This window comes from Macaca thibetana, chromosome 6 (genome assembly GCF_024542745.1).
Source record: "Macaca thibetana thibetana isolate TM-01 chromosome 6, ASM2454274v1, whole genome shotgun sequence".
In the NCBI taxonomy this organism is placed as follows: domain Eukaryota; kingdom Metazoa; phylum Chordata; class Mammalia; order Primates; family Cercopithecidae; genus Macaca; species Macaca thibetana.
The window spans coordinates 47723144-47751048 of NC_065583.1; the positions used below are offsets into that span (position 1 = coordinate 47723144).

Below are 27905 nucleotides of genomic sequence, written 5' to 3' on the forward strand. Positions count from 1 at the left end.
GCTCCAATTCTAGGAGGAACAATGGCTGTTAGCCATTTCCCCCACATATCTAAGCTTCAACATTTTTAATAAGCAACAAGTGGGCATGGTTTATTTTTGGAACCAGCGTGAAGGCAGCTGACACAACTCATCTGGGTTGCCCTGGTGCTTGCAGGGGCCCAGATGCATAACAGAAAGTCTTTGTGCTTCATATAGATGAATTTGAACAGTTCCAGCTGTTTATTTATTATTATTTTTTTTTTGGTGACAGGTTCTTGCTCTCTCACTCAGACTGGAGTGCAGTGGCACGATCTCTGCAGCCTCCGCCTCCCAGGATCAAGTGATTCTCCTGCCTCAGCCTTGCAAATAGCTGGGACTACAGGTGCACACCACCACACCTGGCTACTTTTTGTATTTTTTGTAGAGGCAGGATTTCGCCATGTTGCCCAGGTTGTTCTTGAACTCGTGAGCTCAAGCGATCTGCCTGCTTTGGCCTCCCAAAGTGCTGGGATTACAGATTACAGGCGTGAGCCACTGCGTCTGGCCTCTTGTTTGTGGTTTTGAAAGCTCTGTATAGGAAGGCAATATTGTGTTCCTGGTTTTGGGATATTCTGAAAAGTCTGGCCTTTATAAAAACATGTAAGCCCAAGAAACTTCCCCAATTGAATATATTACTAAAGTCATTAAAAATCTGTTATTTTTGACAGGCTGCTGTTTTATTGTAGCATACTTGGGCTGTCTAAAGGAGACAGGATTCCCTGTGAATCAGGCAGTGCCTGGGTCTCCCTGTACTTTCTAGAAGCATAATGTCTGTCTCGCTGAATTTCATGGGGAAGCGAGAATTTACAATGTGTGGCTCATATGTGTAATCCCAGCTACTTGGGAGGCTGAGGTGGGAGGATCACTTGAGGCCAGGAGTTTGGAACCAGCCTGGGAAACAGAAATACTGTGTCTCTAAGAACATTTTTAAAAATTAGCTGGGCATGGTGGCAACATGCCTGTGATCACTTGAGCCCAGGAGTTTGAGGTTGCAGTGAGCTATGATTTTGCCACTGCTCTCCAGCCTGGGCAACAGAGCAAGATCCCATCTCAGGGAAAAAAAAATTTAGAATGTATTCTCTAATTTAGGGAGAGTGTCTTGTGAAAACTAGAGTTTTTTTTCTTAGGTCCTGAAGCCCTTTGCTGCATTCCAAAGTACATTGGCTCTGACGCACAGTTACCAATGCCATTTCCACTGGAAATGCCCACAATTATGAGACAGAACTCAGACAATGATTTTATGTTAAAGATGTTTGAGAGGGTTTAGGCAGGCTTGAAGACCATCTAATGCAAGGGGGATGGTCATTCCTTTTTAAAAAATTGCAGCATTAAAATTTTTCTTAATTTTTTTAATCAAAGGAGTCTGAGCCCATGGTTGTAAAATCAAACAGTACAGATGGGCTTATGAAAAGCAGTGATTCCAGCCTGCCTCAGCCTGCTCATCCCACCTCCCCAGTGGCAGCCACTTTAACTGTTTTTGTTTTCTGTGGTTCCCTCTGTGGAGAAGGTTGCTTCTGACCAGGCACCAGTATACACTGTGCATATAAACAACAATCTGAAAGCAGTAATGAGAGACAGTAAATGATCTGTGCAGACCCCAGCCCGACAGAGGACAAAGTGTAGACTCTCTGAGCTGGCTTTTTTAGGGGTGGCAGTGACTGCAGAGTTTGTATAGGCTGTTCATCTGGGTGGGGCAGACTTTCAAATTCTGAGAGCTTAAGCAGGGCCCCCAAAGAGGAAGAGGAGAATTTGAATGACTGAAGAAGGGAAAAGGATATTCCCAGCAACTGCAGTCATTCAGTGTGTTTGTAAGAGAGGAGGGAGCTTGACCACCTGGGGTTTCATTCTGAATGTTTCTGAAAGAGCGAGGCATTTTATGATGTAGCAAAAAGCTCCCTTTCAAATCCTGCCAGGACCTTAGATGTTGCAGCATGGGTGAGGAGTGTGCATAGGTGGACGAGATGAATTGTGGATTAAGCTCTTTTGAAGTGCTGCTCCTCCAAGAGGCTGGGTCAGTGCCAACCGTATCTCCCCAGCAGTGGCTGCAGCAGGTTGTGCCAAGGGCTCTAACTTGCCTTCTGAGTCATATATGCAGCCCTGCCTTTCTTGCCATTTCTGGCTGTGTTCTTTTCTCATTTTCTTCTCTTTCCATACCATTTTTTATTTTTATTTTTTGAGCCAGAGTCTCTGTTGCCCAGACTGGAGTGCAGTGGTATGATCTCAGCTCACTGCAACCTCTGTCTCCTGGGTTCAGATGATTCTCCTGCCTCAGTCTCCCAGGTTGCTGGGATTACAGGCGCCCGCCACCATGCCCAGCTAATTTTTATGTTTTTAGTAGAGACAGCGTTTCATCGTCTTAGCCAGGCTGGTCTTGAACTCCTGACCTCAAATGATCCGCCTGCCTTCCCCTCCCAAAGTGCTGGGATTATAGGCATGAGCCACCGTACCCGGACTTCCGTGCCATTTTTCTGGTAGAATTATTTATAAAAGTAATAACATCAGTAGCAGTAAAAATAAATCCCTAAGAATCTCAGTGCTCTACTTGCTGCTTTTCTTTTTTTTTTTTTTTTTTTTTTTTTTTTTGAGACGGAGTCTCGCCCTGTCACCCAGGCTGGAGTGCAGTGGCGTGATCTTGGCTCACTGCAAGCTCTGCCACCTGGGTTCACGCCATTCTTCTGCCTCAGCCTCCCAAGTAGCTGGGACTACAGGCGCCCGCCACCATGCCCGGCTAATTTTTTGTATTTTTAGTAGAGGCGGGGTTTCACTGTGTTAGTCAGGATGGTCTCGATCTCCTGACCTCATGATCCGCCCGCCTTGGCCTCCCAAAGTGCTGGAATTATAGGCGTGAGCCACCTCGCCTGGCCTGCTTCTTTTTTCTTTTTTTTTTCGTTATAGAGACAGGATCTTGCTGTGTTGCCCAAGCTACATCCTGGGCTCAAGCGGTCCTCTTGCCTCGGCCTCTCAAAATGCTAGGATTACAGGCATGAGTCACCATGTGCCCCTTCTTCCCCGGCTTTTTCTTTTTTTGTTTGAGACAAGGTCTTGCTCTGTCACCCAGGCTGGAGTGCGGTGGCATAATCTCGGCTCACTGCAACCTCTGCCTCCCGGGTTCAAGCAATTCTCCTGCCTCAGTCTCCTGAGTAGCTGGGATTACAAGCGTGTGGCACCAGCCCAGCCAATTTTTGTATTTTTAGTAGAGACAGGGTTTCACCATGTTGGCCAGGCTGGTCTCAAACTCCTGACCTCAAGTGATCTGCCCATCTTGGCCTCCCAAAGTGCTGGGATTACAGGCGTGAGCCAGTGTGCCTGGCCAGGTGCCTGTTCTATACTTACCAGACTTCCTGTAATTTAGTGCCTGTTTTGTGAAATTTGGTGAACTTCTGACTTCCCTTAATACCAGTATTGGTTCAGTCCGTTTCTGGCATCCCTGTCTTCTGGGAGACTTGGGTGGATCTGTCTGGGCTGCAGCTCGCCTCCCTGGGAAGCTCAGCATCTGTGCTGTGCTTGTTTGCAGGAATGACGGGACAGAGTTTGGCGGCTCTATTTACCAGAAAGTGAACAAGAAGTTGGAGACTGCTGTCAATCTCGCCTGGACGGCAGGAAACAGTAACACGCGCTTCGGAATAGCAGCCAAGTATCAGATTGACCCTGACGCCTGCTTCTCGGTGGGTATCTGTGGAATCACGCATCTCACAGGCAGGCCCATCTGCTCTTTACGTTGGAGTCCTTCAGGTTTGCTGGAGTGCTGTGCTTCAGCTTATTCAAAGTGAGAGATGCTGCTGCGTGCGGTGGCTCACGCCTGTAATCCCAGCACTTTGGGAGGCCAAGGCAGGCAGATCACTTGAGGTCGGGAGTCTGAGACCAGCCTGGCCAACATGGCAAAACCCCGTCTCTACTAAAACTACAAAAATTAGCCGGGTGTGGTGGCAGGCGCCTGTAATCCCAGCTGCTCGGGAGGCTGAGGCAGGAGAATTGCTTGAACCCGGGAGGCGGAGGTTGCAGTGAGCCGAGACCATGTCACTGCACTCCAGCCTGGGTGACAGAGCGAGACTCCATCTCAAAAAAAAAAAAGACTCCGTCTCAAAAAACAAAAACAAAGTGAGAGATGTTCTCACTTTGAAAAGAGTTCCAAATGAGTACAGTGATCATACTACTAGTACTTCTTATGGGTACCAGGCACTGTGCAGAGCCTTTTATGTATAGACTACTGTGTTTAATCCCATTTGAAATAGGTGCTTTGTTTTTTTAATCATCTCTGGGTTTTTTTATTTCTTGTTTTTTTGAGACAGAGTCTTGCTTAGTTGCCCAGGTTGGATGCAGTGGTGTAATTACAGCTCACTGCAGCCTCAACGTCCTGTGCTCAAGTAATCCTGCCACCTCAGCTTCCCAGGTAGCTGGGACTACAGGCACACCACCATGCCTGGCTAATTAAAAATGTTTTTAGTAGAGACAGTGTCTTGCTCTGTTGCCTGGGCTGGTCTCAAACTCCTGGGCTCAAGCTGTCCTCCGACCTCAACCTTCCAAATGTTGTTGGGATTACAGGCATGAGCCACCATTCCTGGCCAATCATCTCTGTTTTTTTTTTTTTTTTTGAGACGGAGTCACCCTCTGTTGCCCAGGCTGGAGTGCAAGTGGCACGATCTCAGCTCACTGCGCAACCTCCGTCCCCCAGGTTCAAGTGATTCTTCTGCCTCAGCCTCCCATGTAGCTGGGACCACAGGCACCTACCACCACACCTGGCTAGTTTTTGTATTTTTAGTATAGATAGGGTTTCACCATGTTGGTCAGGCTGGTCTCGAACTCCTGACCTCAGGTGATCTGCCTGCCTCGGCCTCCCAAAATGCTGGGATTACAGGCATGAGCCATGGCCCCCACCCAATCATCTCTGTTTTTACAAATGAGGAACTAGAAGCTTAGAAAGGTGAGTAACTTGCCCAAAGGAACACACCAGGAAAGTGCTGGGGACTGGATTTGAGCCAGACTGGCTTACTGTTGAGCCTCTTCCATTAATACCAGTTCCTGTTCTATAAAGCAGACTGTTAAAAGGGGCACTCTGAAATCTAGGGTTCTAATTGATAATTCCCCCCACCCCCCACTTTTCATTCTCCTTTTCAGCTCCTGCATTGCATATTAAGAAATCAGTAGTCAGTTGGCATCTTGCAGACTCTCTGGCATTGCTCACAGGCCCTCAAACTACTTCCCAGTTTTTGCAGTAAATCCTATTGGGCTCATTTCTCTTGTCACAGGGCACTGGAGGTTGTATCTCTTTGGGGTGGAATGAGGGAATCTCATGTTGCAGAATGGTGCCTGTACTGATTTCTGTAATTTATGGACAGCCCATTTTAAGTCTCCTAAACTAGAACCGAATTTGGCTCCCTTAACAGGCACTTAAAAACAAGAGAAAAGGAGCCTCATTATTTATATGAGCAAAAGGACATGGGCCCCTAAGAGGCCTTCCTTCTCTCTGCTTTGTTCTTACGAGGGGTGTCAGATCTCAGAACACCATTTGAACAGGAAAGTATGCACCTAAAATTGATATATTTTGTATTGAATTTAATGAATCTCGTGAACAAGATGGTCATAAAAAAATTTGATTCTGAAGTCAAAGGTTGGTTGACTAAAAAGCTCTTATTAATTTTGGAGATGGAAGCGCAAAGTATTATACTTAATGTTTTCTCTGTTTTGTCATTTCCTTGACTAGGCTAAAGTGAACAACTCCAGCCTGATAGGTTTAGGATACACTCAGACTCTAAAGCCAGGTATGTGTTGCTTGTGTGTGAAATCGGTTCTTTGTCTTAAAAAAAATTGTGGTGCTGGTTTGCTGATTTATGTCATTGTTTATAAAATGTTTATATAATACAGTGGGTATATATAAATGCGTATATATAAAGTATAATTAAATGTTTATAAAGGAGTATGGGGTCATTATAAAACATTTGGAGAATATGAGATGTGGCAAGCAGGAGGAAAAAGGCTGAGGCTAACATATATTCTTTGCTATTTTCTTCCGTCCTTTTTTCCAATGTGTACATAATGCTTGATACTTATTTCTGGCAGATTCTCAAAACTAACTTATAAATCAGTCCCACTGTAAAAAGACAAAGAAATAGGAAAAGTGGTTTGCAGGTTTCCTCTGCACAGTTGGCTAGGCCAGTCCATGATGTATTCTAGTTCTAGCATATAACCACCTTTGAACCCTGGAAATCTAAGATTACCAGCTACTTCCTGAATCAGGTTATTCCAGGGAAGGTCAGTTTGTTGTGTGCATCTGTGGATGTGCATGCACACTACCCATGTGTGTACACTGAACATGAACATGTAAGACCTTAGGTTGGATTCAGGATTGAGGTTTCATTTAAAGGGATGATTGCCAAAAAAGCTTACTGTATGCTACCAGTACTAGAGACTAATTGTACCAGGGGAACAGTGAGAGGAAAAAGGAAAGTGGGGTTCCAGAAGTAGATTTGGGTAGGCTCTCTGGGCGGTGGGATAATTAGTTGTTTTATAAGCCCACTCTAGGATACCTGTTGGTCAGATAGTGCTAAGTAACAAGGATTGAAGGGCCATGTGGACCCTGCTGATAATATCTGGAACAGGTTCTGAATTTGTTGTTAATCTTTCTTGTCATTTCTTTCCTCCATTCCTCCTCCTCTCCTCTCCCTCATTTTTCTCCCTGCAGGTATCAAACTGACACTGTCAGCTCTTCTGGATGGCAAGAACGTCAATGCTGGTGGCCACAAGCTTGGTCTAGGACTGGAATTTCAAGCATAAATGAATACTGTACAATTGTTTAATTTTAAACTATTTTGCAGCATAGCTACCTTCAGAATTTAGTGTATCTTAATGTTGTATGTCTGGGATGCAAGTATTGCTAAATATGTTAGCCCTCCAGGTTAAAGATGATTCAGCTTTAAGATGTTACCCTTCCAGAGGTACAGAAGAAACCCATTTCCAAAAAAGGTCCTTTCAGTGGTAGACTCGGGGGGAGCTTGGTGGCCCCTCTGAGATGCCAGGTTTCTTTTTTATCTAGAAATGGCTGCAAGTGGAAGCTGATAGTATGTAGGCACTTTGTAAATTCATATTGAGTAAATGAATGAAATTGTGATTTCCTGAGAATCGAACCTTGGTTTCCTAACCCTAATTGATGAGAGGCTCGCTGCTTGATTGTGTGTACAAACTCACCTGAATGGGACTTTTTTGGACAGATCTTCATGACCTGTTCCCACCCCAGTTCATCGTCACCTCTTTTACACCAAAAGGTCTGCAGGGTGTGGTCACTGTTTCTTTTGTGCCATTTTGGGGTGGAGAAGGTGGATGTGATGAAGCCAGTAATTCAGGACTTATTCCTTCTTGTGTTGTGTTTTTTTTGCCCTTGCACCAGAGTATGAAATAGCTTCCAGGAGCTCCAGCTATAAGCTTGGAAGTGTCTGTGTGATCGTAATCACATGGTGACAACACTCAGAATCTAAATTGGACTTCTGTTGTATTCTCACCACTCAATTTGTTTTTTAGCAGTTTAATGGGTACATTTTAGAGTCTTCCATTTTGTGTGGAATTAGATCCTCCCCTTCAAATGCTGTAATTAACATCACTTAAAAAAAACTTGAATAAAATATTGAAACCTCATCCTCCTTCTGTTGTCTTTATTAATAAAATATAAATAAATAGGGCATTTATTTAGATTTGTTTTTTGTCTCCATGCTCTGTGTATGTATTATATATTATTCGTTTTCACTCGCTGTATTACAGATTACCATAAATTTAGCTGCTTAAAACAACACTCATTTATTTTACAGTTCTGCAGGTCAAAGCCAGGCAGGTATGCATGCCTACCTGGGCTCTGCTTAGGTTCTCACGATGCTGAAATTAGGGTGTCGACTAGGCTGTCTTCTCATTTTATCTAGGGGCTTGGTGTCCTCTTCCAGGCTTACAGCGTTGTGGTGGAATTCAGTTATTTTCAGTTGTAGGATAGAAGTCCCTCTTTCTTTGTTGGCTGAGGCACTCTCAGTGCTTAGAGGACACCAGCATTCCTTGCCACGTGGTCCCCTACATCGCCAAAGCCAGAAACAGAAAAACTCCCTCATGTGAAATCCCTCTCACACTTCCAGTCTCCTCCAGGAAGAGCCCCAAAGCTTTTAAGGACTCACCTGATCAGGTTAGCCCACCAACGGTAATCGCTCTTTCTTCAAGTTCACTGCCAGGTAAAGTAACCTAATCACTGGTAATATCCTTTCATATTTGTAGGTCCCTCCATATGGGTCATGTGATTTTGGAATGGGTGATTTTGGAATTCTCCCATAGATTTATATATTTTTAATAACTTGATTGTGGAATTTTTTTTTTTTTTCTTTTTTTTGAGATGGAGTTTCGCTCTTGTTGCCCAGGCTGGAGTGCAATGGTGCACAATGTTGGCTCACTGCAAGCTCTGCCTCCTGGGTTCAAGTGATTCTCCTGCCTCAGCCTCCCGAGTAGGTGGGATTACAGGCATGTGCCACCACACCTGGCTAATTTTGTATTTTTAGTAGAGACGGGGTTTCTCCATGTTGGTCAGACTGGTCTCGAACTCCTGACCTCAGGTGATCCGCCCTTGGGCTCCCAAAGTGCTGGGATTACAGGTGTGAGCCACTTCGCCTGGCCGATTGTGGAAATTTCAAACACAAAGAATAGTAATAAACTCTATGCATGATCCAGCTTCAACAAATACGAACATTTTTTTACATTCATGATTTTTCAGCAGAATTTTTTTTTCTATGTTTGAAAGTGACATTCAAAACAAGAACCGTCTATTTTTAGCATTTTATGCAACTGATCACCCAAAAACTGTGGGTCTCAGTATTTGACATACTGTCTTCAGGAACTTGCAGCTATTTCTAAGTGAATGTTCATAGAATTTGTCCAGAGATTATGGCACATAGTGGTTGCTGGGTACATCTAGTCAGATGTCAGGTACAGGTTTTTTTTTTTTTTTTTTTTTTTTTTTTTGAGACGGCATCTTGCTTTGTTGCCCAGGCTGGAGTACAGTGGCGTGATCTTGGCTCACTGCAACCTCCGCCTCCCAGGTTCACGCCATCCTCCTGCCTCAGCCTCCCGAGTAGCTGGTACTACAGGCACCTGCCACCACGGCTGGCTAATTTTTTGTATCTTTAGTAGATACAGGGTTTCACCATGTTACCAGGATGGTCTTGATCTCCTGACCTCATGATCCGCCCGCCTTGGCCTCCCAAAGTATTGGAATTACAGGCGTGAGCCACTGTGCCCGGCCAACTACAGTATTAAAATATTTTAGATACAGAGTTTCACTCTGTCAGCCAGGCTGAAGTGCAGTGGCATAATAATAGCTTACTGTAGTCTTGAACTCCTGGGCTCCAGTGATCCTCCCGTCTCAGCCTCCTGAGTACTTGAGATTACAGGCACAAGCCACCATGCCTGGCCCTAAAATATTTAAAAATGTATAAAGCGTTCTCTTGAGTATGAGGAAATATTTCCCTCACTAGTTACTTATTGTCTGCCTGTTGCATGCAGCATGTTGGAATATCATTGTGCAAAATGCCTTGAGTTCATAATACCTCACCAGTTAAGAGAACTGAGACAATCTGGTATGAGGACACAAATGGACAAAGTGGACACAAATGGACAAAGTGGACAATGAGTCAGGGAAGAGGACTTCAGTGTGTTTATTATAGATGAACTTTAAAGTCAACAAGCAGAAACTAAGATTGAGAAACTCATTTGTTGAACTGAGTGGTTTTACAGAAAACTTGAGTACAGCTCAAAGAAGGGAAGCTCCTGGGGGACTGGGAGGACTTTGCACCTTGGCTAAGGTGGAGAGTTTCCAATAAGGACACCATTCAGTCTATGTGGGCTTCTGGGGGATTTCGGGAAATGTGCAGATGAATGACTTCTTAGTTTTCTTAACACAGAGTGTGTGTGTTTCTGAGCTGTCACCAGGGTGAGATAAAAGCTTAGGGGAAACCAGATTCAGGAGTAGAACACAGGCCCTTTAGAGAGGCAGCTCAGCTGTGTCTCTGTGGGCTGACAGCAATCTTCGCAGGGAGTCATAGAGACCAGAGTGGTGAAGCTGTGGGTACAATAAATGTCTTGCTTAACCGTCACATTGATTTTCCTGAAATTGATCAGATGGAACTTTTATGAATTGAAGCCTGTATCTGTTTATTAAGGAGACATTCACAGAACGTACACACAGAGCAAAGTATGGTGCCAGGGCCCTAGGTGAACTTCTTGGAAGTTTGTAAGTTTGCATTTTTATATACTGGGGATTTGAAGTAACAAAATTTAAAAAGAGAAGCTTATTTTAGGAAATCGAAGTTATTTTCAATGGCAGCCCCTTACCCCTACTTCCTAGCTACCTACCTTTCCTCCACAATTTTTTTTTTTTTTTTTTTTTGAGACAAGAGTCTCTCTCTGTGGCCCAGGCTAGAGTGCAGTGGCATCTCGGCTCACTGCAGCCTCCATCTCCCGAGTTACAGCGATTCTCCTACCTCAGCCTTCTCAGTTTAGCTGCGATTACAGGCACGCGCCACCACGCCTGGCTAATTTTTGTATTTTTAATAGAGACGGCGTTTCTACATATTGGCCAGGCTGGTCTCGAACTCCTGACCTCAGGTGATCCGCCTGCCTCGGCCTCCCAAAGTGCTGGGAGCCACTGCACTCGGGCCGGTCCATAATATCTTTATCATCTTGTATAGTGTGTATTTTATACCACAGTCGCCCTCACAAGAAAATAAACTCTACCAAGGCTGGGGGTTCGTTTTGTTCACTGCTGTATCTTAAATAGGGAGAGGTGCTAAATCTTTTGTTGAAAAAAATAAATAATTGTGGGGAAAGATTATTAAAAATTACTTATAATCCCATCACCCAAACACAAAGTTAACATTTGTGTTTCTTTCGCCTTTGAGAGAGGAAGAGCAGTTAGTTACTTCGCTTTCGTGATCAGCCTATTCTACAGCTTGATCTTCTTTTTTAAAATGGCTAAAAACGCTTTTTTTGGCTGTATAGTACCCAATCACGCAGGCGGCAGGGAGGGGCTCGCTTTGGCCCTCTTAAGCATGTTACATTCTACCTTTAACCCGCAGCCGAGTGTGTAGCAGCCCCCACACTCGCCAACTGCAACTCCTTCCTCCCCGAAATCCTTTCTTTTTATTCCGGTTTCCAGAGCACGTCTCTAGGCTTCGACGTCACCACGCTGGGCCGTAAGTGCCGAGGGCCGCGGCGTCTGACGTCATGGCGTAAAGCCTAGCAACAGCGCAGGCTCCCAGCCGAGTCCGTTATGGCCGCTGTCGTCCTGAAGAGGATGAGGGGGTCAGAACAAGCGAAACTGCTGCCCGGGTCGGCCATCCAAGCCCTTGCGGGGTTGGCGCGGCCGCTGGTCTTGGCGCTCCTGCTTGTGTCCGCTGCTCTATCCAGTGGTAAAGGGGGCGCGGCGGCCGTGCGGGCTTAGCAAGGCTGGGAGGGCTCGGGGGCAGTCCAGGAGACAGGCTGGGCCAGGGAAAGGGCACTTCCGAGTGTCAGGAGCAGTGTCTGGTTGGGGCAGGGTCTCCGCGGGCCTGAGAAAGGAGAGTATGGTGTCTGAAGGGGTCCAAGGTGGTAGGGTCTCCAAAGGGCCTGAGCAGTGGGGTCCCTGAGAGATGCAGGGACCCTGGGAGCAGGGAGCAGGATGTGTAGATGGGCGGGAAGGGAGGAGTGGTGTTGGCGCCTAGAGATCGTTGAAGAATGGGCTGCCACAAGGAATGGCAGTGGTGGGGTCTCCAAAATTTCTTGGATCGGAAAGTTAGGAGACTGTAGAAGAGAGAGTAGTGACAGGAGCTGAGGAGATGGCCGGGTCTGGGGATGTGGTGTCTGGAAAGGGTCCTGAGATTGGGGGACTCGGGAATCTTGCAGGACCAAGGAGAGGTGGGGATTTTCCAGAATGGGAGAGGTCAGTGGTAAAGACCGAGGCGGGCAGGGGCAGTAATCCAGTGACTGAACTGAGCCAATGGAATATTTCCGAGAGGGAAAGTGAAAAGGAAAGCGCTGTCTTCGGGTACTGGTGCATATTTGAGGCCTGGGAGGTTCTGGTGTTTGATAAAGATTCAGAGTACTGGGCCGTTGGGCCTCTGAAGGCCTGGGAGGTGGAGAGGAGTTTGGGGACAAGGGAGATCATGATTCCTCTTCCCTGTGTTCTGGGTTAACCAGGATAACCCTGCCTCATTTTATTGAATCTGTAGGATTTGATTGATAAAAGTTTTCATTTCTTGCAAATGTTGTATGGCGAAATCAAGAGATTGAAGGCTTTTATTGAGAAATTAGGAAATCTGTAAACCAGTGTCTGATACTTGGTGGGAAAAATCCACTAATAAGAACTTGTAAGGATTAAACGGTATTTTGTTTAGTAGTTCCATTTTTGTTTCAGGCCAAGACACAATCCTGCGTTTCTCCCTAAAAGCTGAATTTTCAGCTGCAAAACAGTATGACCTGGTATAGTGTTTTCTTTCTTGCCAACAGGACCTGTCCAGCCCTACATTCCTCTGCTACAGTACTGTGGGTACATACCTATGTTTCCTCAGCAACATTTCAGTGTTGCTAACTGGACGCCCTCTCAGAAGTCTTTGCAGTCTCTGAGGAAGGACTGCTGTCCATTTCCCAAGGCCCTTTCATCATTAGTGAAATGTAATGAGGATTTCCCTGGTTGATGCAGATGTTTCCATTCCTAAAGAACTTAAGTAGCTTAATTGTTTTGGCCATTTAATCATCTAAGAAAAATAAAACACAGACGTTTATATTTCCTGCTGGAATGCTTAAGGGGTATATATCTGGCAACTGTAGTTTCAGAAACAGCTTTTTTCCCCTAAGAGGTGGTTGAAAATTGGGCAAGCAGTGAGGCAGAATGGGGAGTGTTAAGTGTCCTTTAGTCTTTGCTTTTATTTGTTAGAGACCTATAAATATTGTTCTAACTATACTGAGTCATTTTAGAGAATCTTTATCTTTTAAATTAAGTCTTTACATATACCAGTTTAAAATGTCATAAATTCAAATGATTCTGTCCTGGAAAGAACCTAAATGAAAACGAACATACATGGTTTTAATAAGCGAGCAGCTCCACTGCACTAGTGTAGCTTGGGATATAAGTATTTTTTGTAAATATACCTTATAATTTCAAAGTAGTCATTCCTATAGTAAGAAAATTAGTCTAGAATGTGTTGAGTTCCAAATTTCAAGTGACTTTACAAAAGTAGATTGTAAACTACATTAGATTTATTTAAGTTTGTTCTATATTAGGTTTTAAAAAATGTCAGTGCTTGGTTATATGCTTGTCAGTCTGTAAGAATTTTTGTTTTATGTTTTTGTTTTGATAAAGTCTGAAAAATTAACATAAGCAGTTCAGCTCACTGAGTGATTAACTCTTGGTCATGCCATTTCAAAAATGCCTGCTTCTCTACATTTGCCATTATATTGTCCCCAGATGATCACCTAAACTTAATGTATAATGCATTTCATTTTTAAGGCGTTGTTTCTCAAACCATTGTGTGAATGAGTTCTCGGGGGTCCTCTACATTCTTAAGTTTAATAAATGCTGATATAGTTTTATTTTAGGGCAGTTTTTAAAAACGGACCAGTGGAAGGGGAGAATGAAATTTAGAAAGGTGTTTTTTTTTGAGTCTGTTGCCAGGCTGGAGTGCAGTGGCACAATCTCGGCTCATTGCAACCTCCACCTCCCGGGTTCAAGTGATTCTCCTGCCTCAGCCTCCTGAGTAGCTGGGACTACAGGTGTATGCCACACCTGGCTAGTTTTGTATTTTTAGTAGAGACGGGGTTTCATCATGTTAGCCAGGATGGTCTCCATCTCCTGACCTCGTGATCTGCCCGCTTTGGCCTCCCATAGTGCTGGGATTACAGGCCTGAGCCACTGTGCCTGGCCTTTTTTGTTTGTTTGAGACATGGTTTTGCTCTATGGCCGAGGCTGGAGTGCAGTGGCACAAACTTGGCCCACTGCAACCTCTGCTTCCTGGGCTCAAGCAGTGCTCCCACTTCAGCCCCCTGAATAGCTGGGACCACAGGTGCTTGCCACCGTGCCCAGCTAATTTTTGTATTTTTGTAGAGATAGGGTTTTGCCATGTTGGCCGGGCTGGTCTTGAACTCCTGAGCTTAAGCGATCCGCCTGCCTCGGCCTCCCAAAGTGCTGGGGTTACAGGTGTGAGCCACCGTGTCTGGCCTAAGCTGTATTTTTAAAATGTCAAACTTCAACTATCAATTAGGAAAGGGAAGATTTAGAAGTCTTATTTATATGCTTGTAGAAGGTCAACAGTTAAATCCATAAAGTCAGAGTTGTACCTTTGTTCTGAATACTCTTTATATCTGACTTAATCAACTTCTCTGATGTGAAGGAGAGGAGTTCGAGGAAGTTGATAGCCTTTGTGTTACATGTTTCAGATCAATTATTTGGTTTTTCTTGTGCTGTATTTGTGTATTACTTTCAAGATTTTACTGCTTGACTAATACATATTCTGCTCCTACTTGGTGCTAGGTATTGGAGTTAAACAATGAATAGGGTGATATTGGAGGTATCCTTAGAAGAATGAGTGGCGTTTTGCTGGGAACCATGGGATGGCCTCTTGAGGGAGTGCAGTAGGTGCATAGATACTATGTGGGATGTGGTGTGGGATTTGTGGTAAGATTTATGGTGAGAGTTGAGTCAAGAGCATATTTAATAAATATTGAGTGTCTGCTATCTATTAAGTAGGTAATGGGGATAGAACTGTTAGGGAGATTAGTAAGATAATGAGAGTGAGGTAATGGGGGCCAGGTCATGTAGGATCTTGAAGGCTATTATGAAAACTTTCCCTTTTGAGAGAAATGGATGGCCCTGGAGGGTCTTAAGTACAGGAGTAACATTTGGTTTTTACAGAATGACTCTGGCTGCTGTGTTGAGTATAGACAGTAGAGGTTAGGGTGGAAGCAGGCAGATTAATTAGGAGGCTATTGTAATAATCCATGTGAGATAACGGTTACTTGGACCAGGCAGGAGCAGTGGAGGGTGAAAAGCCCTTAAATGCTGCATTTGTTAGAATAACAGATTGGATGTGGGATGTTAAAAAAATGACAACTCCAAGGTTTTTAGTTTTAGTAACTAGAAAGATGTAGTTGCCATTAATCGAGATGGAGACTAGGTAGAACAAGTCTTTTTTTGTTTTTTGAGTGGGTCATAGGAATTTATTTAAACTTTTTATTTTGAGATAATTATAGATTCACTTGCAGTTGTAAGAAATAATATAGAGATCCTGCATATCCCCTACCCAGTTTTCCTAATAGTAACATCTTTCAAAACAATAGTGCAATATCACGACCAGGATATTAACGTTGGTACAGTCAAAATACGGGGCATTACCATCACCATAAGGGTATCTCAGATTGCCCTTACGAAGCCACCCCACTTTCCTCCTACCTCACCCTTCCTGAACTCCTGGCAACCACAAATTATCCATTTGTATAAGTTGGTAATTTTGAGAATCTTACATAAATGGAATCATACAGTCTGTAACTTTTGGGATTGACTCTTTTCACTCAGCATAATTCTCTGAAGATCCACCTAGGTTGTTGCATGTGTCAATAGTTTGTTCCTTTTTAAATTTTAATTTAATTTTTAAAATTTTTATTGTTATTATTATTATTTGACACAGAGTCTCGCTCTGTCGCCCAGGCTGGAGTGCAGTAGCGCTATCTCGGCTCACTGCAACCTCTGCCTCTTGGGTTCAAGCAGTTCTCCTGTCTCAGCCTCCTGAGTAGCTGGGATTATAGGTGCACACCACCACACCCGGCTAATTTTTGTATTTTTAGTAGAGACGAGGTTTCACCATGTTGGCCAGGCTAGTCTCGAACTCCTGACCTTGTGATCCACCCACCTCAGCCTCCCAAAGTGCCCAGATTACAGGTGTGAGCCACTGGTTCTGGTCGTTTGTTCCTTTACATTGCTGAGTAATATTCTATGGTATAGATAGACTACACTGTTTATTTATCTGTTGAAGGATGCCTGATTGTTTACAGTTTTTGGCTATTAAGAATAAAGCTGCTATAAATGTGTTTGTGCCACTGCACTTCGGCCTGGTTGACAAAGTGAGACCCTGTCTCAAAAAAATAATAAAGGCCGGGCACGGTGGCTCAAGCCTGTAATCCCAGCACTTTGAGAGGCCGAGGCGGGCGGATCACGAGGTCAGGAGATTGAGACCATCCTGGCTAACATGGTGAAACCCTGTCTCTACTAAAAAAATACAAAAAAACTAGCCGGGCGAGGTGGCAGGCGCCTGTAGTTCCAGCTACTCGGGAGGCTGAGGCAGGAGAATGGCGTAAACCCGGGAGGCAGAGCTTGCAGTGAGCCGGGATCCGGCCACCGCACTCCAGCCTGGGTGATAGAGTGAGACTCCGTTTCAAAAAATAAAATAAAATAAAATAAAATAAAATAAAATAAAATAAAATAAAATAAAATAAAACTTTCTATGGATATCATATAGTTGAGTCTGCCAATCTCTGTTTTTTAACTGATGTATTTAGGTCATTTATATTTAATGCACTGTGGATATGTTAGGGATGAAGTCTGCCATTTTATTTTTTGTCTTTAACCTGGGATATATGAAATAAAAAGAAAAACCCAAGGAAGTCACCACCATGTTGTTTCACATATCCTGAGGTCTCTAACGGTTCTACCCAGTTCTTTCCAACTTTCAGAGTGTTCTTGTGTTATTTTATACATAATATCCAGAGCTTTTCGTTGTTATTAGTGGGAGAAATAAGGAAGAGTGTGTTTGTCTTCCTGAAAGCCAGCCAGAATTCATTTTGAACATATTAATGTCAATGTCAAACATCCAAGAGGCGATGTCAAGTAGGTGGTTGGATTTATGAGTCTAGAATTCTGGTAGTTCTTGGAAGTTCTTTTAATTTTTCCCAGAAAAGTTAGGAAGTGATGTCATCAGTTGAAAATGAGGGTAACAGAGAAGACATTTGAAGTTTGTGGATAGAGGAAAATGTGACTGGTGTCCTAAGAGAGTAGAAGGGTAAGTGGACTAGGAAAATATAATTGCCAGCAATTTTAATTGCCAACAACTTTAAACGTATACCTGAATCTTTGGTGTTGAATTGAAAATGAAATGAAAACAGTGGCATGGTTGTATATTTTTTCCAGCCATGTTCAGCTGTTGGGTGCAGATGTGAGTATTCAGAGAGTTTGATTTATTAATAAATAGGGATGAGTGTAGTCTCACCAAGTGAATGGGTCAAAGTGGACAAAGGGGAAGGGAATTGACGATGGATGTAAGAGAGTGATTATAAAGCAATTATAATAGCTGACACAGAATTGAATCTGAATAAAGAGATAAGAGAGTGTATTGGGCAAGGTTTGGTGGTGACCGTAAAGGAATGAAGATCAGAGGGTTGGAGGTGTTGATGGATTGAGAATACCAGGAATGAACTGGAAGGATAGGAGGTCATGTCAGCAAGTAGAATTCAAGAAATTGAGATTATGGAAGAGTTGTGATAATAGATAATGACTCTGGGAGTGAGTGGCTGAGGTAAAGAGGAGGGTTAGGTCATGAGAAGAGAGGAGGTCAAAGATTTTGAAATCAAGGCAGGAGTACTTTTCTTAGATAGAGTGAATTCTAGAGCCAGGAGCTAAAGATCATTAAGAATTAGGGGCCATGACCTTGGAGTTGGTGGATGAAAGTAAGTTAGTGGATGATAGCTTAAGATAAGAGAATCAAAGCTGGAGGCATTTAGGGAGGAGAATGGGAGAATAGTCTGAAAAGGGCAATGAGGAGGAGAGCTGTGCCTCCTCGAGACTCAGTGGTACAAGGATGTGGGAGAAAAAACAGCTATTACTTAAACGGGCTGAAGGGAAAATGTGTCCTTAAGGGAGAGTCAGGTTTCAGTAATAACAAGAAAGTGAAGGGTGAAAGAAGGGATTTGCTGATGACTGTGAATTCTGTACTGCGTGGTGGACATTTCTTTATAATCATTCCTCTCCTAGCAGCGTGTGTCCTTTAAAGGTGCTCACCCGTAGCAAAACTGTTCTTTTAAAAGTTTAGTTAGTTGGCCGGGCGCGGTGGCTCAAGCCTGTAATCCCAGCACTTTGGGAGGCCGAGACGGGCAGATCACGAGGTCAGGAGATCGAGACCATCCTGGCTAACACAGTGAAACCCCGTCTCTACTAAAAAATACAAAAAACTAGCCGGGCGAGGTGGCGGGCGCCTGTAGTCCCAGCTACTCGGGAGGCTGAGGCAGGAGAATGGCGTAGACCCGGGAGGCGGAGCTTGCAGTGAGCTGAGATCCGGCCACTGCACTCCAGCCTGGGCAACAGAGCGAGACTCCGTCTCAAAAAAAAAAAAAAAAAAAAAAAAAAAAAAAGTTTAGTTAGTTGGCTCTCAGTTATTTCAGTTTTAAATTTTATTTTAAAACATGTTTTTTGTACTTTGGCAGGAAAATTAAATGTATCAGAAAATAATAATTCATAAATTCCTGAATTATAACTAAGTTGAAGTGATAAATGCAAAAATTATTTTCAGAAATTCCTGTTAGTAGTTTTCTGAGTAATGTACTCAGTTGTAGGTCCTGTTTATTTCTCTTTTCTTCAGTAAAAAATTTCAAGGAACTCAATTATTGAAAATGTTTTAAGAGTTTTACTGTAATCTCAGCACTTTGGGAGGCCAAGGCGGGAGGATTTCTTGAGCCCTGGAATTCGAGACCAGCCTGGGCAACATGGCGAGATTCTGTCTCAAAAAAAAAAAGAAAAAAATTGCATGTAACATTGGACAAATATATGAAAAATAAAAAAAGCTGGGCAGGGTGGCATGTACCTGTGGTCCCAGCTACATGGGGGGCTTGAACCCAGGAGGTCGAGGCTACAGTGAGCTATGTTTGTGCTGCTGCATTTCAGTCTGGGCAACAAAGTGAGACCCTGTCAAAAAAAAAAAAAAAAAAAAAGGGGGGGGGAGGGGAAGAGTTTTACTAATTTATTGGGGGTTTTTTTTGTTTGTTTGTTTGTTTTGTTTTGTTTTTTTGAGACGGAGTTTTGCTCTGTCACCCAGGCTGGAGTGCAGTGGCGCTGTCTGGGCTGACTGCAAGCTCCGCCTCCCGGGGTCACGCCATTCTCCTGCCTCAACCTCTGGAGTAGCTGGGACTACAGGCGCCCGCCACCACGCCCGGCTAATTTTTTGTATTTTTAAGTAGAGACAGGGTTTCACCATGTTAGCCAGGAATGGTCTTGATCTCCTGACCTCGTGATCCTCCCACCTTGAACTCCTAAAGTGTTAGGATTACAGGCGTGAGCCACCGCGCCTGGCCGGTTTTTTTTTTTTTTTTTTTTGCTGTTGTTGTTTACTAACTTACTACATTATTTTTCTGAGATCCTCTGTTCATTACAATTGACACCAGCTATTTCTTTTTTTTCTACACAAAATAGATGTCAACTGTGATACACAAACCAGAGTGTATTCACATGAAGAAAGGGTTGTCTGTTGGATCGTTAACTTGTGTGAATGCACATGTTTGTGAAAGCACTAGAATGACTTGGTTTAATCTTACCCCTATAAAATATTTTAGTTTAATGTGATAGACTTTAAAATATTGTCTGAGGCCGAGGACGGTGGCTCACACTTGTAATCCCAGCACTTTGGGAGGCCGAGGCGGGCGGATCACGAGGTCAGGAGATCGAGACCAGCCTGGCCAACACTGTAAAACCCCGTCTCCACAAAAAATACAAAAAATTAGCCGGGCATGGTGTCGGGCGTGTGTAGTCCTAGCTACTCGGGAGGCTGAGACAGGAGAATGGCGTGAACCCGGGAGGTGGAGCTTGCAGTGAGCCGAGTTTGGGCCGCTGCACTCCAGCCTGGGCGACAGAGCAACACTCTATCTCAAAACAAACAAACAAACAAACAAATATATATATAGTCTGAATATGTTTAGATCTCACATGACAGAGTTTTTTTTTTTTTTTTTTTTTTTTCTTTGTTTTTTCTTTTTTTTTTTTTTTCAGTGTAGTAGAGATTCTTGAAGTTCTTCAACAGATACTACCTTAGATTATAAATTAGAGACAGGGATTCCTCTGTTGAATCTTCCTCTGTTGACTCTTCCTCTGTTGACTCTTCTTGATAGAATAATAATAAGAATTCTTCTTACGTAAAGAATTTTACTTTTAGTAAACTGTGCTGAGTAGGTAGCAGCACAGGGAAATAAGAATGTGTGTGTATTTGGTGACATTTCCCATACCTACATGCCTTCCCCCATCTTTAAAATAGTCTAGTTGTCCCTTAGCTCTCAGGGATTATAGGCGTGAGCCACTGTGCCTGGCTAAAAACATAATGGATTCATGGTTTACAATTTTTGGTTCAGAAATAATATTGTGATGAGCATTTCTGTGCTGTTACCGGTTTGCTGGATTACATGAGGCACAAGAGAAATCTATAGGACAAGATACATCACATTGAGTGTGAGGGTACATGTTGGCACTGAACAGTCCCAGAGCTGAATAGTTAAGCCTTTTAAAATACTTAAAGGAGAAGCATCCAGGTTCGGATGCTTCTCCTTTAGAAGTTTTTTCTTCTTTGTAAAGATCCTTCTTTTTTTTTTCTTTAAATTTAGGAGAGGGAGTCCTCTAGTTCAAGTATCACTTAGAATTACTGTCTACAGCTTGCTTTTAGCTTCCTCTGAATTTGTTATATTGTGTTGAAAGTATTTAGGTCCAAACTCCATATCTTTTCTTGGACCTACTTGAGTGAGAATCAGCCACTTACTGTTCTGTTCTAGGGATCAGGTAGAGTCTGGGCAAGATAACTGAAGTCCACACCCTTTATGAAATGAAAACAGAGGGGATGGGTGATGTATGTGGACTTTACCACCGTGACCTAAAGTCAGACCTTTTTCTTTTCTTTTGGTGGCAGGCTGTATAATGCAGTAGGTCTTTTATGCTGCTTAAGTTGTTAGTATCTAGCAAAGCAGTTATCTGAAGAATAACTGACTAAGAAGAAATGTAACTGATTGCTGGCTATTGAGACTTAATAACTAGTTTTCGAGAAAGTTATAGGAATTTAGCAGAGAGAAATGCTTAGTGTAAAATTTGGGTAAATATGCTTTTAGCTTGGTGGAGATAAAGTTGGAGATTTCAGTTTAATATTCTTTGTTTCAGTTGTATCACGGACTGATTCACCGAGCCCAACTGTACTCAACTCAGATGTTTCTACCCCAAATGTGAATGCTTTAACACATGAAAACCAAACCAAACCTTCTATTTCCCAAATCAGTACCACCCTCCCTCCCACAACGAGTACCGAGAAAAGTGGAGGAGCATCTGTGGCCCCTCATCCCTCGCCTACTACCCTGTCTCAAGAGGAAGCTGATAACAATGAAGATCCTAGTATAGAGGAGGAGGATCTTCTCATGCTGAACAGTTCTCCATCCACAGCCAAAGACACTCTAGACAATGGCGATTACGGAGAACCAGACTATGACTGGACCATGGGCCCCAGGGACGACGACGAGTCTGATGACACCTTGGAAGAAAACAGGGGTTACATGGAAATTGAACAGTCAGTGAAATCTTTTAAGATGCCATCCTCAAATATAGAAGAGGAAGACAGCCATTTCTTTTTTCATCTTATTATTTTTGCTTTTTGCATTGCTGTTGTTTACATTACATATCACAACAAAAGGAAGGTAAGTTTGGGATTTTTTTTAGCCCTTTATTTCAGTCATAATGCTTTTGATGATTCATGGTTCTTTCTTTTTTTTGGCAAGAAAAAGTGTAGTGGGTTTCACTCTGTCACCCAAGCTGGAGTACAGTAGCACAATCACAGCTCACTGGAGCCTCCACCTGCTAGGCTTAAGTAATTCTCTTGCCTCAGCCTCTCGAGTAGGTGGGACTACAGATGCACACTACCACACCCGACTAATTTTTAAAAATTATTAAATTAAAATTTTAAAAATTATTATTATTTGTAGAGACGAGGTCTTGCTATGTTGCCCAGGCTGGTCTTGAACTCCTAGGCTCAAGCAATCCTCCTGCCTTGGCCTCCCAAAGTGTTGGGATTATAGACATGAGCCACCATGCCCAGCCCTGTTTCCTTTTTTTTAGTGAAGTTTAAATTCATAGTAAAATATTGAGATGTCTAATCAGCATGTAAATCTGTTGTGTATTTTAACACACTGCAGACAGAATGCTTGAATGTATGTACTTCTAAAAAAAGAAATAGTCCTATTTCTTAATGAGCAATACCAAAACCCAGTGATTTTTTTTTAAGGGTTTATGTCTTAATTTGGCATCATTACTTCAGTAGGAATACTTGTGGAGAAAGTGTTAATACTTGTCTTTTAATTTATTAATATTGAACTTAATGATCTTTTAATTTTTTTTTCTGGTTATAAAGTGTTACATGTTTATTTTAGGGAATTGAGAAAACAAGAGTTTAGAAAAGAAAATTTAAACTACTTCTCAGCATTGTTAACATTTTGGTGTATTTCTGGTCTATAAATGTTCACATAATTTATACATATAGGTGTATGTTATAATTTTTAATGAATATTATCTCACAGTGTTTTTTTTTTTTTTTTTTTTGGAGACAGAGTCTCACTTTGTCTCCCGGGCTGGAGTGCAGTGGTGCGATCTTGGCTCACTGCAACCTCCACCTCCCAGGTTCACCCAGGTTCAAGCAATTTTCGTGCCTCAGCCTCTTGAGTAACTGGGACTACAGGCGTGGGCCACTACGCCTGGCTAATTTTTGTATTTTCAGTAGAGACGGGATTTTGCCGTGTTGGCCAGGCTGGTCTCGAACTCCTGGCCTCAAGTGATCCACCCACTCCAGCCTCCCAAAGTGCTGGGATTATAGGCGGGAGCCACCGCACCCCGCCTATCTCATAGAGTTTTATGTCTTGAATTTTACCTGACCAATCATGAGCATTTTCCATATCCTTAATATTCTTTAAAAACATTATTATTATTATTATTTGAGACAGGATCTTGCTATGTTGTTCACGCTGGTGAACTCCTGGCCTCAAATAATCCTCCCACTTCAGCCTCCCAAGTAGTTGGGATTATAGGCGTGAGCCACTGTGCCTGGCTAAAAACATAATGGATTCATGGTTTACAATTTTTGGTTCAGAAATAATATTGTGACGAGCATTTCTGTGCTGTTACCGGTTTGCTGGATTACATGAGGCACAGAGATACCTTTAGGACAGGATACATCACATTGAGTGTGAGGGTACATGTTGGCACTGTGCAGTCCCAGAGCTGAATAGTTAAGCCTTTTAAAATACTTAAAGGGAGATTAAACACACAATTCCTTTTTTAATACTTACTGGTCAGGAAGTTTCAGTTCTTGACTTTATTGTAACTTGCTTTGTAACCCTGAAAGCCACCTTCCCCTTCGGGGCCCCGATTTCCTTACCTGACAAATAGTGAAACTGGACCTGATAATTTCAAAATGCCTTCCAGCTTTGAGAATTGGTGAATCTAATAATAGTTCACAAAAAAGCAAACCAACCAACTGTTCTGGTTATTTGTATTTAGTGATATATTGCTAGCTTTGTAAGTGTTTATGGGTAGACAGAACCTTGAGTGCTGCTGATATTATATCCCACTGTTTAGTGTTTGGCCATCTCTATTATGAACATCTAAGGGATTTGTTAAACAAGTAGATTCCTGGGCTCTTCCTGTGTATATTGAAATTCGAGAAGCACTGTTTAGCCTTGTTTACAAGATGGAAAGCAAAATAGCTTTTTTTTTTTTTTTTTTTTTTTTTTTTTTTTGAGACAGGGTCTTGCTTTGTCACCCAGGCTGGAGTGCTGTGGTGCTGTCACGGCTTACTGTGATCTCTGCCTCCTGGGCTTAAGAGATCCTCCCACCTTAGCCTCCTGAGTAGCTGGGACTACAGACAAGCGCCTCCATGCCTGGATAGTTTTATATTTTTTGTAGAGATGGGGTTTCACCATATTACCCAGGCCGGTCTTGAACTCCTGAGCTCAAGTGATTTGCCTGCCTCGGCCTAAAATAGGTTTTTTTTGTTGTTGATATTTTGTGTTTTATATTTAGAAACCTAGAAGAGAGATATTTCACTTGTAAAAATGTTTACCATATTCTCTGTTTTCTCTTTTGCCTATTTAATTACTTTTGTTTTCCAGATATTTCTTCTGGTTCAAAGCAGGAAATGGCGTGATGGCCTTTGTTCCAAAACAGTGGAATACCATCGCCTAGATCAGAATGTTAATGAGGCAATGCCTTCTTTGAAGATTACCAATGATTATATTTTCTAAAGCACTGTGATTTGAATTTGCTTATTATGTAATTTTATTTGCTTGACTTTTTATATGACATTGTGCAGATGTTTGCCATAGGCAATTGGTACTTAAATGAGAGGTGGGTCTCTCTTTTGCCTTGGTGCTTTGGAAATTAAATGTCACAAACGAGTATATAATTTTTTATCTGTACTTTTAGAACTGAGTTTAATCAGGTGTCCAAAATGTGAGTTAAGCATTATCTTATATTTACACTGTTAGTTTTTATTGTTTTAGATTTATTACGCTTCTTTTGGAAGGATTAGTGATGCTACTTTCAAAAGATCCCAAACTTGTAACTAAGTTCTAACATATCTGTTACTGCTGACTCACATTCATTCTTTGCCATTCAAATACTATTTTTTATCCACACATTTTTTTGTGTTCCCAAACTGTAATGTACAAGGACATGTGTGATAATGCTTTGGATTTGAGTAGTATTTTTTTTTCTTCCAAGAAAACTGCTTTGGATATTTTTAGATAATTTAAACATAATTTAGGATAACGATATTGCTCAATCTGACCACAATTTTAGGTAAAACATTAAATGTGTCAAGAAATCTTGGCAACAGAGACTCTGCAGCTTGCAGTGGACATAGATAAAATGTTACAGAGATACTATTTTTTTGGTTGGAATTACTATATTAAATTTAGAAGTAGAAACTGGTAAAATGTTAAATACATGTACAATTACTTTTAGTTAGCAATTGATTATAGCATGGGTTCCTCCAAGGTTTCAAGCAATGGGCAGAGTTTAAAGTTGTATCAGATTTGTTTACTTCGTTTATTATTTTACAGTGAATTTGAATAAATCTTATGGGCCATTATCACTTAAATAATACTGTATCTAGGTCTTTCAAATTAAAATTATACCTGAATGAAATTGTTTGTATACATAAAGGATATTTGTGTACAATGACCTTTTTTCCCCCACACTTGTTTTCTTTTCTTTGTTTTTTATGGCAACTGGAAATTATTTACTATATTTCATTTATGTTTGTCTTTCTATCATAAAGAATTGATCAGTATGTAAATATGTGATTTGAACCATGGTTAACTTACAAGTGTTAACTACAGCTTTTTAGAAAACATAGCCCTAAGATATGTTAAGCAGGGCCCGGGGGAGCCAGTGGGCTTGCGCTTTCTGTAGAGCTGGAAGAAGGCCTTCCATCCTGCCTCTTGGGCGGAGAGTGTACTTTCCTAATAAGGAAGGGAAGCACAATGGAAACACCCCTGAACCATTTTATTGCAGTAATTTTTTTCATATCTGAAACTATTATTTAATATTTTGAATAAGATTTTAAAAAATAAATGGCAAAGATATAAATCTATGATTTCATGAGTGTGTTTCATTTCAGTGATGACATTTAGGTGGTGACAGGGGAGTAGTGTATGTCTGGGAGCAATCTAACCTGACTCACTTGCAGGTATCCCTCTCAATTCTGCCTCTGTGAATTCCACTTACATTTGTAAATTCTTCTTTAGGTCCAACTTACTAGGTACTGAAGTTTATTGGAAACTGTAGCAAAGTAGGATGGCAAAGAAAAGCAAAGTGGCTAAATCAGTGTGCTCTTTCTAGCATCCTGGGGTCCCTATCTGGGATGGAAGGCTCCCCAAGTGTGGAGGCTCATCCCCCTTAATGGATCAGGGATTCTTGGGTACTTACTTCCTGGTGGTCCGGACACCTAGGTCACAGTGCTGCAATTAAGTAGCCTCAGACTTTTGGAGCATCAGATCATACATTGATTAAAAATGCCGCTGGAGTCTCACGGAGGCACTTGAGCACTGGGCACTAGTGCTAGGGACTAGGCACCCAGGGGCCATGGTTGAGCCTCACAACACTCATGCCGCCTCCTCCTGTGTGGTGTTATCTGCTCCCTTCTCCCAGACTCACTTTCTGGACAGATCAGAAGCTCTGCACCCGATTTTGGTACTAATGGTATTATGGATTACGTTTTAGCTCCCGTTTCTGTGTCTTAGCTGAAAAGGAATGTGTTGGAACTTGTGGGGCAGACAGAAACAGACATTTAGAATTTGGGCAGCCAGGCAGGCATGTTGTATTAGTCTGTTCTCACATTGCTATAGAAATACCTGGGACTGGATAATTTATAAAGAAAAGTTTAATTGGCTCACAGTTTTGCAGGCTGTGGAGGGAGCATGATGCTGGCATCTGCTCAGCTTCTGGGGAGGCTTCAGGAAGCTTACCATCATTGTGAAAGACAAAAGGGGAGCAGTTGTCTCATACAACAGGAGCAGGAGCAAGAGCAAGAGAGAGTAAGGGGGAATGTACTACACAGTTGGTTTTTTTTTTTTTTTTTTTTTGAGATGGAGTTTCGCTCTGTCACCAAGGCTGTAATGCAGTGATGCAGTCTTGGCTCATTGCAACCTCCACCTCCTGAGTTCAAGTGATTCTCCTGACTCAACCTCCCACGTAGCTGGGACTACAGGCACCTGCCACCACTCCCAGCTAATTTTTTTATTTTTTATTTTTTTAGTAGAGATGGGGTTTTACCATGTTGGCCAGGCTGGTCTTGAACTCCTGACCTCAAGTGATCCACCCGCCTCGGCCTCCCAAAGTGTTGGGATTACAGGCGTGAGCCACTGTGCCTGGCCTTACTATACACTTTTAAATCACCAGCCCTCATGAGAACTCACTATCCTGAGAACAGCACCAAGGGAGATGGTGTTAAGCCATGAGAAAACCACCCCCATGATCCAGTTATCTCCCACCAGGCCACACCTCCAACACTGGGGACTACAATTCGACATGAGGTTTGGGCAGGACACGGGTCTAAACCATACCACATGCCTTGACTGGGCTTCCTTGATTTTAAATGTGATCTCCTGAGGGTGAGTGCAAGCTCTTGTGGAATGTGTGTAGTTTGCCCCACTGAGTGAGTTGCTTGAGAACAGGAACTGGCTCTTACTCCTCTCCAGCCCCAAGCTCATTACTCTGCCTGGCACCTGCTAGGCCCCTTTAAATTGTTATTCAATGAAGTATTTGAGAAATTAGTTGAGGAGAAAACCAAGACAACTCAGCTCTGCACAAGATCACATAGTCTGCATAGAGTCCAATACTACTAACGTCCTGGGTACACAGCAGCATGTGCGGGGTCAGAGCCGAGTGTAGTGTGTCAGTCCTTATCTGCACATCCACAATTCTACAGGAAGCTAAAGCCCGCACTAGTTGTATGAGATACCATGCCTTCCTCCAAATCCCAGGTTCTAATCAGAGCAGGTGCTGCCTGTCGAAGGTGAAGGAGGTCACTGCCGGCACTGCTGCCGATGTTCCAGTTCTCCCTCATCCTGCGTGTGGGGTGGGGTGAGCAGGGCTGGCTTTGCCCTTTGGCCTTCTTTCAGCCTGGTTTGCTGGTGTGACAGTTCGTCTCCCTTCTGGGTTCAGCATGAAGCAGTTCATCCTTCCCAGCTAAAGTTCAAAAGGTTAAAAGTCTTTTGAGGACCAAATGTCTTCCAAGGGAACAGAAAAGAAGGCTGTCCTGAGGTTGTCAGTCTGGCCTGACCCAGCACAGCCTGAGCCAGGATATACGGGGTGGTTCTCTTCGATTAGCTGGATTCTGTTT

At 42.8% G+C, this 27905-nt stretch overlaps 2 protein-coding genes across 5 annotated transcripts in view; both read left to right on the plus strand.

Moving 5' to 3' along the window:
• The window catches only part of VDAC1 (voltage dependent anion channel 1), a 394265-nt gene extending 386621 nt beyond the window's left edge, over nucleotides 1-7644 (plus strand). For all 4 annotated transcript variants that reach the window (XM_050792860.1, XM_050792861.1, XM_050792862.1 and 1 more), the window contains 3 exons: nucleotides 3533-3683; nucleotides 5720-5777; nucleotides 6698-7644. In XM_050792860.1, the coding sequence (XP_050648817.1) occupies nucleotides 3533-3683; nucleotides 5720-5777; nucleotides 6698-6789 (301 nt within the window). In that variant the 3' untranslated portion in view covers nucleotides 6790-7644. The remainder of the gene's footprint in view (nucleotides 1-3532; nucleotides 3684-5719; nucleotides 5778-6697) is intronic.
• A 3466-nt stretch (nucleotides 7645-11110) lies between these two features.
• C6H5orf15 (chromosome 6 C5orf15 homolog) lies at nucleotides 11111-25655 on the plus strand. Its single transcript, XM_050792866.1, has 3 exons — nucleotides 11111-11444; nucleotides 21182-21708; nucleotides 24172-25655. Exons 1-3 carry the CDS (start codon nucleotides 11306-11308, stop codon nucleotides 24301-24303), a joined length of 798 nt encoding a protein of 265 aa, XP_050648823.1. The 5' UTR covers nucleotides 11111-11305; the 3' UTR covers nucleotides 24304-25655.
• The last annotated feature ends 2250 nt before the right edge of the window (nucleotides 25656-27905 follow it).